Source organism: Apodemus sylvaticus, chromosome 4, assembly GCF_947179515.1.
Source record: "Apodemus sylvaticus chromosome 4, mApoSyl1.1, whole genome shotgun sequence".
NCBI lineage: Eukaryota > Metazoa > Chordata > Mammalia > Rodentia > Muridae > Apodemus > Apodemus sylvaticus.
This window is the reverse complement of record NC_067475.1, coordinates 37,077,964-37,091,344: the sequence shown is the minus strand read 5'-3', so window position 1 is coordinate 37,091,344 and position 13,381 is coordinate 37,077,964. Positions and strand designations below refer to the sequence as shown.

Sequence of the window (13,381 nt, the reverse complement as noted above, 5' to 3'; positions counted from 1 at the left end):
ACTGGAGGCCATGTCTACCTTTGTGAGATAATCTCTTCAGGTTCTATATTCCTGCTGTTGGGTATTTCAGCTATTGTCATCTCCATTGGATCCTGGAAGCTTATCACATCCCTGGCATCTGGGATTTTTCTAGGGATTCCCCAAGTTCCCTACCCCATACTTTTACTTATTTCTATTTATTCTCCTGGCCCTCTGGACTTTTCTCCTCTCACTCCCCATACCTGGTCCTGCCCCCCCTTTTTGTATCTCCTTCCTCTCTCCCACCCAATCCCCTCCCTAACTCTGCCTCCCATGATTATTTTGTTCTCCCTTCTAATTTGATGCATCCACACTATGACCTTCCTTCTTCTTAAGCTTAATATGGTCTTTGAGTTGTATCATGGATATTCTGAGCTTTTGTACTAATATACACTTATCAGTGAGTACCTACCACGTATGTCCTTTGGGGTCTGGGTTACCTCACTCAGGATGATATTTCCTAGTTCCATCCATTTGCCTAAAAAGTTCATGAAATCGTCATTTTTAATAGCTCAGTAGTACTCCAGGTGTAAATGTACCACATTTTTTATATTTATTCTTCCATTGAGGCACATCTGGGTTGTTTCTAGCTTCTGGCTATTAAAAATAAGGCTGCTATGAACAACCAGGAACACATGTCCTTGTTATATGTTGGGGCATCTTTTGGGTATATGTCCAGAAGTAGTATAGATGGGTATTCAGGTAGACTTATTTACAATTTTCTGAGGAACTGCCAGATTGATTTCCAAAATGGTTTTACCAGCAATGGATTTAACTTTAGTATCTATGTAGAAAACCATTAACTGGTATCTATCTAAGAAACCATTTATTTCATCTAGATTTTCCAATTTTTCTGAATATATACTTCTGTAGTAAGAGCTGATAAATCTTTGAATTTCCTCAGTTTCTGTTATGTCTCCTTTTCTAATTTTCTTAATTTGGATACTGTATCTGTGCTCTTGAGTTTTTGCTACAACAGGCTAAAACTAATGAGTCTAGTTTCTCACGGTTTTGTTTTGTTGTTGTTACTGCTTTTTTTCCTCTCTTTGTTTTTGATATCATTAAAGTAATATGGTTTGTTATGTGTGGTGGTACACACTAATCCCAATGCTTGAAAAATATTGTAATTCTGTGTGTTCTAGGCCAACCTGGTCTACAAAGTGAGTTATTGAACAGCTAGGACTGTTACACAAAGCACTCTTTAAAAATAAATTGATTATGTTCTTCTTAATTATGGTCTTGTATGACCACTGACTGCATTATTTTATTATTGTCTATTTGGTTACTTTCTCCCACTTCCTTCTTTTTTCCCTTCTTTCCTCCTTCCCTTGTAACACCTTCTTTTTATCCATGTTTCTTCCCTTCTCTTACATTACAATTAAACAACTTACAAAGAATAGTAAAAAGCATAAGATGTTTAAAGCAAAAACTTCACCATGACCAATGCCAAGTAAGCAATCTAATCTTTGGCTCTTTTTTGCCCTAACAGATGGATAGCAGTAGCCAAAGTACATTGGAATTAATAGTGCCAATTTTTCCATCAGAATAAAACTCCCTTGTAAATTCTATTGAAATATAGAAAATGAATTCTGAATCAATAAATTAGTAGTCATGCCACTAAGAAAACAGAAAAATGAGTGAGATCTAAATTCAACTATGTAGGTTAATCTAGATCTAAATTATGTTATATAGGTTGAGATAGGTGATATAAATTATGCCATATCCTATCAGAAAGGATGATATAGCTGGTGGATTGCTAGAATGAATAGTTCTAGCTATTTATTATCAGTGTGTTCCTTTCTTACCTACAAATGGGAAGTTATAATAGTATAATTCATAATACATAAATTAAGGAGATATTTGCTATGTTGTTGGAATAGAGACTATTACTTTGTCAAGTTGGCAACACACAGCATATTTATTACTATATGTTTTCTTTTCTTTTCAGAATTGCAAGCAATGCCTTAAAAAATGTACATTGCTCATTAATTTATAAAGTAAAAACTCAAGATTTCATTTCAATAACTTTTATCTTAAAAGTCATAGGAGTGGTAACACAGTCACACAATGAGTTGTAGAGCAAATAAAAGTTCTTGCCTTGTTCCTTAGTAACTTGCATAGGACTTGTCTATAGCAGCAATTCCGAAAAAGTTTCCCCATGGAAAGGAAATGTAATAATCTGAAATTCAAGAAATGTCTCAGACAAAATGAAAAATGATTTCAAGGCTGTGCAGTTGGAGAATTGACTCTCAGTGATGCATAATGTGCTTAGGATTTAACTGTTTCACAGTTTGGTGACCTTCAATGAAATAACATCCGTAATAATTACAAGGGCTGCAATATGAATGCACAACCAATGCCCATCAGACACCAAGGCTCACTAAAGCTCTTATTGTTTCTCTCATGCACACACAGTGTGAAAGAAGCATCCCAACGCTTCATATTTACTTTTCTAAAATCATGTTAATTTCTTATTTATTTCAGGCGTTACTAGAGACTCAAAATTTACTGCGCACTCAGGTTGCAAATTTTACCTTCAACCTTGGATTTTCAGGGAAGTTTTACCACACAGGTAAGAAGCAGCTTTGTATTCTCAGGCAGCTACATAAGAAATAGGATTAGAACTTTAAGTGTTCAGTAAGTAACAGATGTAGGATGTCTATATTGATTATGAGGGGGCAAATTTTGGTGCATTGTATGAGTGGCTGAGTTAAAAAGCAAACGAGTTGTATTTTGGAAAGAACTACTAAAATCAAGGGCAAATGAGGAAGACCAACTTTTGAACAGTATAAGAAGAACCATCACCACTGTGCCAAGTGCCCAATGTACCCTTTTGTATGCATCATGTAAGAGAATGCTCAGTGCAGGGACCATGATGGTGACAAAGATGCTATAATGAACCTCATTGGACAGCATTTTAACCATCTAATGGTTGAGATGATAGATACATTCATATATATTATTTTTCATTCAGAAGACATCTTCAGATGGAATATAGACTTTATAGAGCAAAAGAAAGGCAATAGACTATAAAGGTCATCTTACTACTTTACCTTTCTTTGAAGAATTTTTTTCTAAAATTATTTTCACTTAATAGTACTGGTATTCGTTAAAATCCTTACAATTAGTCGTGCATATTTTCTGCCTCTGTCCAGTTACCTTTCTGTTTTTTCTCTGCCCCTAAACAAATTCTCAATAAAGGCTTAGTGTTTATGTTCTTACTTTATATTTTTCCACATCTTAGTTCTCTGCATTCTCACATTCAGATTTTGACTTTTTATCTTCAGAATATCAGTCTTGTGCTATATTGCATGAGAGAACTGTGTTCATAAAATGTATTGTCTTACATTGGTGGATAAAAGAATAATAAAGTATGTGTTGGATCCTCCGTAAAGAAGCCATTGAAGATATGACCACTTACTTATGTGTTCATTTTGGATGTAAGCTAAATGCTTTAAGAAGAAAGAAAGCTGGAGCCTCCCAGCATCTTAACAGAAATATTTCAGTCATCTCCACATATGCAAACAGCTTATTGACTCATTACAGATATCCCGTGCAAAGGTATCCTATAGTTGGCCTAAGTGCAGCTTTCTAATTCAAGGAGACTGTCAAATGCAAACTCAGCATGGTTTATTAGAAGAGTGAAGTATAAATGTTTATTTTGTTCCTGATGTGTAGTTTTTGGTTTTGGTTCTATTTTGGAGTATTTAAATTCGTTAAAAGTAGTTAAATGGAAATTAGTATTTAGGCTACTTGATAAATCAAGTAATTGTGCATTTTACATGGCATTTTGCAAAGAGAATGGACCATCATCTTTGCACAGGTAAGATGATTCTAGCTTACAATTTTGAAGTAGCCATTGTTTTGTAAATCTTCAAACATCTCCTTAAAAACAAGTTCAGCACTAAGATGTTCTAAGTATCATGTTATAAAGCAGATAACTGTGACAACTGTATCTGCTCATGTGGGAGGATAAAGCTATGAGATTGGACTTCATAACCAAACAGTAATATTTTGTCTTACATAGATTTGTAGTGGAAATAAATCCATTCTTTGGGCTGAAATGTACTACATAACCAATTCATTTTTTGATTTCCTTTTTATGCTTAGACATATTAAATCTGCTAGATATTAATGTTGCTAGAAGTTATGGTATTTCTTATTTCTTCTTTACCATGCTGTGCATTTGAACAGTATATATCCATTTAAAAAATTAAACAGGACACTTTTTGTCAATATTTCAAAAGTAGTTATTAAAATGTTCCCCTAAAGACACATTTTAATTGTATCTTTTAAACATATTTATTGACTTTGAATTTGAACTAGTCCAGCCAAGAAATGGTTAGAGAAACAGTCTGTAATGTTATACTATTGTAATAGCTCACTTGGCAAATAAGACATGTGTATATATAAATACATAAATCTTAAAAATTTAATATTCTCCACATAAATATATAACTTTATTTAACAACTCTGTTGTCTAAAAATTATTTTCAAGTGTACAATCATAGTACATTGAAGTCACATTAATATATTTAAGCTACCAAAGGTTTATCAGAAAACTAAATGATGTGATACCCTTTATCATAAAGGCATGCCTCACCCTCACCTAGTCACAGTCCGATCTGGAAAGTTAACATTATAGAAAAGAAGGTTGAAAGGCAAGAAAGTTCATTTCTTCTGTGTGTGGATGGCTGTGATGTGTAACCATGGAGAGGTAGCCTTGTCTGCTCTCTCCCCAGATGATTTGATTTCCCAATACGTGAGGATCCTGATTGATAAGCCTCATTGTTTTGAAGACATTTAATCTCATGCTTCTAGTGTAGTAGTGACAACTGCTGCAAGCATTAGACTTCTCCATGTATTTGCATTTATCATGGTTTCTTAGCTGTCTACCTCCCTGACCTTCACATGTTAAAGCCAATCTTACCCTAAAATGTCATATTATTAAACCTTCCCTGATAGTCTTTCATGCACAGGTAGCAAGCAGATTGAATGAGGATCACGTGGTGCTGATTAAAAAGAAAAAAATAGAAGTGTGGAATTTAGAATGAAATTTTTGAGTCTGGAAATGTTTACACCTTGATTGAAAATGCATCATGAAAGTGTCACTGAGGGGAAATCTGCAGTTCAGGCTTCCCTCTGAGAGTGCTGTACATCCTACCTTACACTGGACTTGGTTTCTAGTGAAAATAATTGTTGTTATTATAATTTAATAATCAAGAAGGCTAAATCTGGTCACTAACTGTTATGAATCACGTTTAGGACTGAGATTCAGATTGCTGTCCCCTCTTGTCAGTTTACTCCTAAAACTTCACTTAATTAAAAATGTGTTAACTTCAAAGATGAAAGAAGGGAAATTGTTATCTTAGTTTTGTGGCTTTCTTTAATTCTTTATATATTATAGATAAAAAGACACTCAATAGAAACAGATGGGTCATGTTGAAATCAAGGATATACTTGGATTACCAAGTATATAAACATGCACAAACTACTTAACCTTTCTATGCCTCTGTTTTCACATCTCCAAAATTGTCTTAATAATAAGACCTCCCATACATGAAGTTGTAAGTTCTTCTTATTAGTACCTTTGAAAGTATTTTCTATGAGAGTAAATGTCTATGAAATACTAACTTGGATCTATTTTCTGATTTGGGGATAGTAGGAATCTTTTAATACAGGTAGTTAGTGTGAGTGGTTGTATATCTATCTACATGTGAAGAGATAGCAGACACTAAATACAAGGAAAATTAAAAAAAAACATTTTCACATTTAAAATTAGACTCATGCATAATGAGCATATTTTTATGCAAAAACAGAATAAAGAATCAATGGAATGTTATCAATCTTATTTACTCTTACTGATTCACCTTTAGAACCATTAATCTGTAGTTCAGATCTTGCTGAGAACATTGTTTAGTTGGAGACCCCTGAGCACTTTTCTTGAGTTCAGAAGTCAGTCCTTAGCAATGACAAACAAAATCCAAAACCTCATGTTGGCAAATTTAGAGAACTTTCAGGAGCGTGTCATTTTCTCACAACAATAATCCTTGAAAATTAATGACAGGGAGTAATCTTCTTTTGCGTATTTGACTCCAACTTAAAACTTTTAGGAAACAGAAAAAGAGGCATCATGTGTAAGTAAGAAGTAAAAGCTTATTGGAGGACAGCTAATTTAATACTTTTACCTGGTTTCCATGTGGTCATTATGAAACACAAATAACATTCTAGCCTGTTATTTAAGCATACATGAGTACTGTAAAAGTATGTGCTTTTTCTGGCAAAATGTTCCATTTTCACTTAGATTGGAAATCACTTAAAATTCTACTGTGGTTTACCAGTGTGCCTCGCTTTCATATTTTTCATTAAGCTATATAAGGTGTCAAGGGTCAACCTCATGTGGCTTTAAATTATATGACCAGCATAAAATAAGATTAAGGTTGGCAGAAATTAATCTATGATGTTTAAAAAGCAGGAAGCTGAAAAATGTCACTTTCAACCTTGCCTCAAGTGTTTGTAAATTAGCATAATCTCTGATACAAAATTGCTGATATTTTATCATCAGTCATTCAACTTTTTATATCAATATTCTAAAAATTGAGTAATTGACCTTGTCCCCAGTCAAAGGAGCACTCCGTGGTGATTTCTGCTATGCAGAGTAAGGATGATGGAGCTGAAAGGAATGAAGGCATTCCCAAACACTCTCAACTAAGAGAAACCTGGGCTGGGGTTTTTTGAGGGGGAGAGGGGCAGGCTAGCAATTCTTTACTCACTTGTGACATTAGCAAATCTTTCAGATTCATGGTTCAGTCTGTTTAGTTACACACATAAGAAACACCTAGCATAAGCATTGCACCATTGGAAATGATTCATGATTCTTAGCTTGGATTTCAACATTTGAGGGTCCTCATATAATAGCAAAAAAAATAAATAAATAAATAAAATAAAATAAAATTTAATGACCTGGGAGTCTGATACCAACACTTTTAAACAACTTATAAAATGTATGAATGTTGTCAGCCCATTTCATTCATAGGACTTCGTGAATATCCAGACTTCTATTCTTTAACTCTGTGTGGTAGAAGGCTAAGGCCATTGACCATTTTCAAGAAGGCACAATTCAGTTATTTTATTATTCAGTGTTCTAGGATGGTAGTATGCTACAAGTGCAACTTAGTAAGACCCAGTGTTTGACTTTAAAGGTATGAGTCATACAAGCTAGAGCTTTGGGAATGTGGAAAAATATATCATTTAAAAACAAAGCAATTAAACATCAACTGATTTGATTTTCAGACGTTTGGCATCATCACACATCTATCTGGAACGTGAAGTCACAACATGAAGTCCTTTCCTCAGTCCATCTCATTGACCCTTTCCTAAAACTTCATGGCAAAAGCATTCTCACCTTTGTTTTAAATAAATAAACTGTGACTGAGAACTATATTTATTCAAGATCAAATAATAATTATGTAGAAAAGAAGGCACTCACTTCCAGGAATTGAATCCAAACTGCATTACCCACTTCATACCATTTCTTCCATGGCTAAGAAAATCTTTTTTATAGAACACACAAATGAAATATTTTAAAATTACAATAATACATAGTCCCCTAATCTAAAAAAAAACCCAGAAAACAGAGCACCCATCTATTAAACATAGCGTGTTAACAAAGAGTAAACAAAGACAAGCCAGAACACAGAACAATTTTAGTTTGCTTATATAGTTAAGTAGCTTGCAATTATATAACAATTATTATAGGAATAAATTAATGACATTTTAAATTTGCTAAATTTTATAAAATTTTACAAGATACATGTAGCTTCATACAGCAAAAAAATAATTTTGAATAGCTGCCATCTGATAAATTCTCTTTTATTAATAATTAAATTTAATTAATTAATTATTTTTTACACTCCAAGTTTTATCCCCCCACCTGTGTCCACCCTCCAACTGTTCCACATCCCACATCTCCTCCCCACACCCTGTCTCCATAAGGATGTACCCACCACCACACCACACCTGATCTCTCAAGGGGAGGGCCCAAAGCCTGACACTATTACTGAGGCTATGGAGTGCTTTCAAAAGGGACCTAGCATGACCACACTCCAGAAGACCCAGCAAGCTGCTCAAAGAGTCAGATGTAGGTATTTGCACCCAACCAATGGACAGAAGCTGCTGATGCCTGTTGTTGGATTAGGAAAGGCTGAAAAAAGCTGAGGAGAAGGGAAATCCTGTAGGAGGACCAGGAGTCTCAATTAATCTGAACCCCCAAGATCTCTCAAACACTGGACCACCAAACAGCCAGCATACACCAGTTGATATGAGGCCCCCAACACATACAGAGCAGAGGACTGCCAGGTCCGTGTTCAATCAGAGAAGATGCACCTATCTCTTAAAAGACTGGAGGCCCCAGGGAGTTCTGATGAATTAAGAACATTAAGAAATCATCGTAATAAAAAAACAGAAAAAAATCATTGTGAATAAAATACACATTATACACACACACAACACATACACACAACACACACACACACACACAGAACACACACACACACACACATCCATATATAGTTTATTGCCACCAGTATGCCACAATTCTAAGCATCATCAGTAGTGAGTACTCATGCTACCTCCTCTATGTCAGCAAGACCCATTACACCTTATTCATGCCACAGTCTCTAATGTAACTTATACTAAACTCATTCTTTTTCTGCTTAGAAAGTAGCATGAATAATTAAATAATTCTTACAAACAGCCATTGTCACTTCCTGTTTTACAGGAACCGAAGAAGAAGATGAAGGAGATGACCTCCTGCTGAGGTCTGTGGATGAGTTCTGGTGGTTTCCTCACATGTGGAGTCACATGCAGCCCCACCTCTTCCACAATGAGTCATCCTTAGTGGAACAGATGATTCTCAACAAAGAATTTGCCCTGGTGAGTTCACATTATTGTGGTATTTTTCCACTATGTTTGTGATCTAATAACAGCCTCAGATATAATAAACTTAGTTGGATCACATGAAAAGAGAAGGAGTTCATTAAAGGACATTACATGTATTTCAGGTGCAGGGTGCTTTGTGGTCTTCCATGGCAGGTATGCGTGGCTATTTGTATGACATTATTACACATTTATAAATACTTATTATATGTACATAAATATATAAAATGTATGTGCTCTATACATAGTAATAAAAAGTGGTGTATTTTTATGGCCACTTTCTATAAGTTGATATCTTATTGAAGATCCTTCTGGCATCTAAAAAATGAAGAAGGAAAAAAGAAAGGAAGGAAGGAAGAAAGGAAAGAAAGAAAGAAAGAAAGAAAGAAAGAAAGAAAAAAAAAAGAAAGAAAACATCATACTTCCAATATATCATTGAAATTATGATTATTTCTCAAAACCCACTTCTTGTAATTATGGCTGAATTAAAGTTTTCCACCAATCACTTTCAAACTTTAATGTTTCTTTTTCACCAAAACATAGACTGAAGGTCTTTACTCCAAATTACTAAATCATTAGATTAGCAAAGGCCTGAGATGTACATTTCAAAAGTTTCCCACTAGGTTTATCCTGTGGTGGGAAGAGCCATCCTAGTAGCCTAGGGGAAGACTGTTGCCTTTTCTTGTGATTTAAACTCCATCTATCTATCTATCTATCTATCTATCTATCTATCTATCTATCCATCCATCCATCCACCCATGCATCTATCTATCTATCTATCTATCTATCTATCTATCTATCATCTATCTATCTATCTATCTATCTATCCATCCATCCATCCACCCATGCATCTATCTATCTATCTATCTATCTATCTATCTATCTATCTATCCTCATATATTGCATCCGAACTTCAAGTTCCTCTCCCTCTTTACCACCCAGTCCCCTCCCCCAACTTTTCTCTCCCCCAAATCCACTCTACTTCCATTTCCAGACATAAAAGAGCAGGCCTCCCTGGAAATCTCAATCAAACATGTCATAACAAGACACAATAAGACTAGGTCTTATTGGGGCTAGACAAGGCCAATAATAGGAAGAAAAGGATCTCAAAAGCAGGGAAAAGAGTCAGAGATAGTCTTTGCTTCCCACTGTTAGAGTCCCACAAGAACACCAAACTATACCAAGCTAACATATATGCAGATGACTTAATCAGATACATAAATCCTCTCCAAAAAGAATGGATAAAAAAGTTATGTGTTTCTACACATTTTTAAATAATTGCAGAAACTAATTAAAGTAATACTTTTGTAACATAAAAAAATGTGCACAAATTGCATAACAAATGACTCCCATGAAGAAGTATGGAGAGGGTCCTGATCCTGGAAAGGATTGATCTAGCATGGGAAGGGAATATAAGGACAGAGAAAAGGGAGGGAGGTTATTGGAGAAGGGATGGAGAGAAGAAGGTTTATAGGACATATGGGGAGGGGGGATCCGGGAAAGGGGAAATCATTTGGAATGTAAACAAAGAATATAGAAAATAAAAATATGGTCCTGCCCAGGAAGCTGTAGAAGGAGAGAAGCCCCGCGGCCAAACTCGCTGTCTGCAGGGACACAAAAGGATCTCTAGGTACTGTAACACCCTGAGCCTTAGATTTCTGGTGGTGCAAACCACCAGGGGTCTGCCTGCACTCAGGAACTGAGCACATAGGCGGCTTTTGTCTGCCAGCCCTCCGGGCTCAGGGCCCGTGTCTTGCCCAGGAAGCTGTGGAAGGAGAGAAGCCCCACAGCCATATTTGCTGTCTGTAGGGACAAAAAATAATCACTAGGTACTGTAACACTCTGAGCCTTAGATTTCTGGTGGTGCAAACCGCCAGGGGTCTGCCTGCACTCAGGAACTGAGCACATAGGCGGTTCATCTGCAAGCCAGTCCATCATAGGACCTGTGTCCTATGTGAGAATCAACAGAGGGAGTGACCCCCACCACAAATTCTTCCCTTCATAATAGAGCAGACAGAGAACACCTGGTTGACCTTGACAACCTAAGTATAGCATTGCTTGAGGCAAGATTGAGAAGGGCTCCAAAGGCACAAAAGAGGAAGCCAGCATATCAGTAATCTGTGCCAGAAGAAACCCAGTCATCCAGTGTTGCAGAAATAACCTTAAAGATCCACAGTAGGTTGAAGCTCCAGCCAGTGACAATAAGACCATCTAACTCCTTGGAGGACCAGATGGCTAAAGGCAAACGTAGGAACGTTACTAACAGAAACCAAGGCATTATGGCAGCATCTGAACCCAATTCTCCAACATTAGCAAGTCCTGGATACCCCAACACACCAGAAAAACAAGATTTGGATTTAAAATCACTGGTCATGATGCTAGTACAGGAACACATGAAGGACATACTTAAAGAAATTCAGGAGAAAATGGATCAAAAATTAGAAGCCCTTACAAGGGAAACACAAAAATCATTGAAAGAAATTCAGGAGAATACAAAAGCCAATAAGGAGGAAACGCAAAAATCACTTAAAGAAATACAGGAGAACCTTGATCAACAGGCAGAAGTCATGAAAGAGGAAACACACAAATCGCTTAAAGAATTAGAGGAAAACACAAACAAGCAAATGACAGAACTGAGCAAAAATTTCCAGGATCTAAAAACAGAAGTAGAAACAACTAAGAAAGCACAAAGGGGGACAACTTTGGAGATAGAAAACCTTGGGAAGAAATCAGGGACATTGATGCAAATATCAACAACAGAATACAAGAGATAGAAGAAAGAATCTCAGATGCCGAAGATACCATAGAAACCATGGACTCAACAGTTAAAGAAAATGCAAAATGCAAAAAGCTTGTAACCCAAAATATCCAGGAAATCCAGGACACAATGAGAAAGCCAAATCTAAGGATCATAGGTATTGATGAGAGTGAAGATTTACAACTTAAAGGGCCAGCAAATATCTTCAACAAAATTATGGAAGAAAACTTCCCTAACCTAAAGAGAGATGCCCATGAATATACAAGAAACCTACAGAACTCCAAACAGACTGGACCAGATCAGAAATACCTCCCATCACATAATAATCAAAACTCCAAATGTACTAAACAAAGAAAGAATACTTAGGGCAGTAAGAGAAAAAGGGCAAGTAACATATAAAGGAAGACCTATCAGAATTACACCAGATTTCTCACCAGAGACCATGAGAGCTAGAAGATCCTGGGCTGAGCTCATGCAGACTCTAAGAGAACACAAATGCCAGCCGAGACTACTATACCAAGCAAAACTATCAATTACTATAGATTACCAAGTATTGAAAAACTATCAATTACCAAGACATTCCACGACAAAACCAAATTTACACAATATCTTTCTACAAACCCAGCCCTACAAAGGTTAATAGGGGGAAAGCACCAGTACAACGAGGGAAACTATACCCTGGAAAGAGCAGGATATTAAGCTTCTTTCATCAAACCCAAAGAGGATAACCACACACGTATAAAATTAAAATCAAAAATGTTAGAAAGCAATAACCACTACTCATTGATATCTCTTAACATCAATGGACTCAGTTCCCCAATAAAAAGACATAGACTAACAGACTGGTTACGTAAACAGGACCCTACATTTTGCTGCTTACAGGAAACATACCTCAATGTCAAAGACAAAAACTACCTTAGAGTGAAAGGCTGGAAGACAATTCTACAAGCAAATGGTCCCAGGAAACAAGCCAGAATTGCCATTCTAATTTCAGATAAAATTGACTTTCAACCTAATGTCATCAAAAGAGACATGGAAGGTCACTACTTGCTGGTCAAAGGAAAAATCCAACAAGAAGAACTCTCAATCCTGAACATCTATGCCCCAAATACAAGGGTGCCCTCATTCATAAAAGAAACGTTACTAAAGCTCAAAGTATACATTGCATCTAACACAATAATTGTGGGTGACTTCAACACTCCACTTTCACCAATGGACCGATCAGGAAAACAGAAACTAAACAGGGAGACAATGAAACTAATTGAAGCTTTGAACCAATTGGATTTAATAGATATATATAGAACTTTTCATCCCAAAGCAAAAGAATATACCTTTTTCTCAACACCTCATGGTACCTTCTCTAAAATAGATCATATAGTTGGTCACAAGACAGACCTCAACAAATATAAGAGGATTGAAATAATCCCATGCCTCCTATCAGATCACTATGGAGTAAAAGTGGACTCTAGAAACAGTAAAAACAACAGAAAGCCCACATACACATGGAAACTGAATAATACTCTACTCAATGATACCTTGGTCAAGGAAGAAATAAAGAAAGAAATCAAAGATTTCTTAGAATTTAATGAAAATGAAGGCACAACATACACAAATCTATGGGACACAATGAAAGCAGTGCTAAGAGGAAAACTCATAGCTTTGGGTGCC

The 13,381-nt window shown here is 36.0% G+C and overlaps 1 protein-coding gene across 1 annotated transcript in view; it reads left to right on the top strand.

Moving 5' to 3' along the window:
• The window catches only part of Ndst4 (N-deacetylase and N-sulfotransferase 4), a 327,865-nt gene that overhangs the window by 137,718 nt on the left and 176,766 nt on the right, over positions 1–13,381 (top strand). The window contains exons 2-3 of the mRNA XM_052179299.1: positions 2,503–2,590; positions 8,798–8,952. Of these exons, the coding sequence (XP_052035259.1) occupies positions 2,503–2,590; positions 8,798–8,952 (243 nt within the window). The remainder of the gene's footprint in view (positions 1–2,502; positions 2,591–8,797; positions 8,953–13,381) is intronic.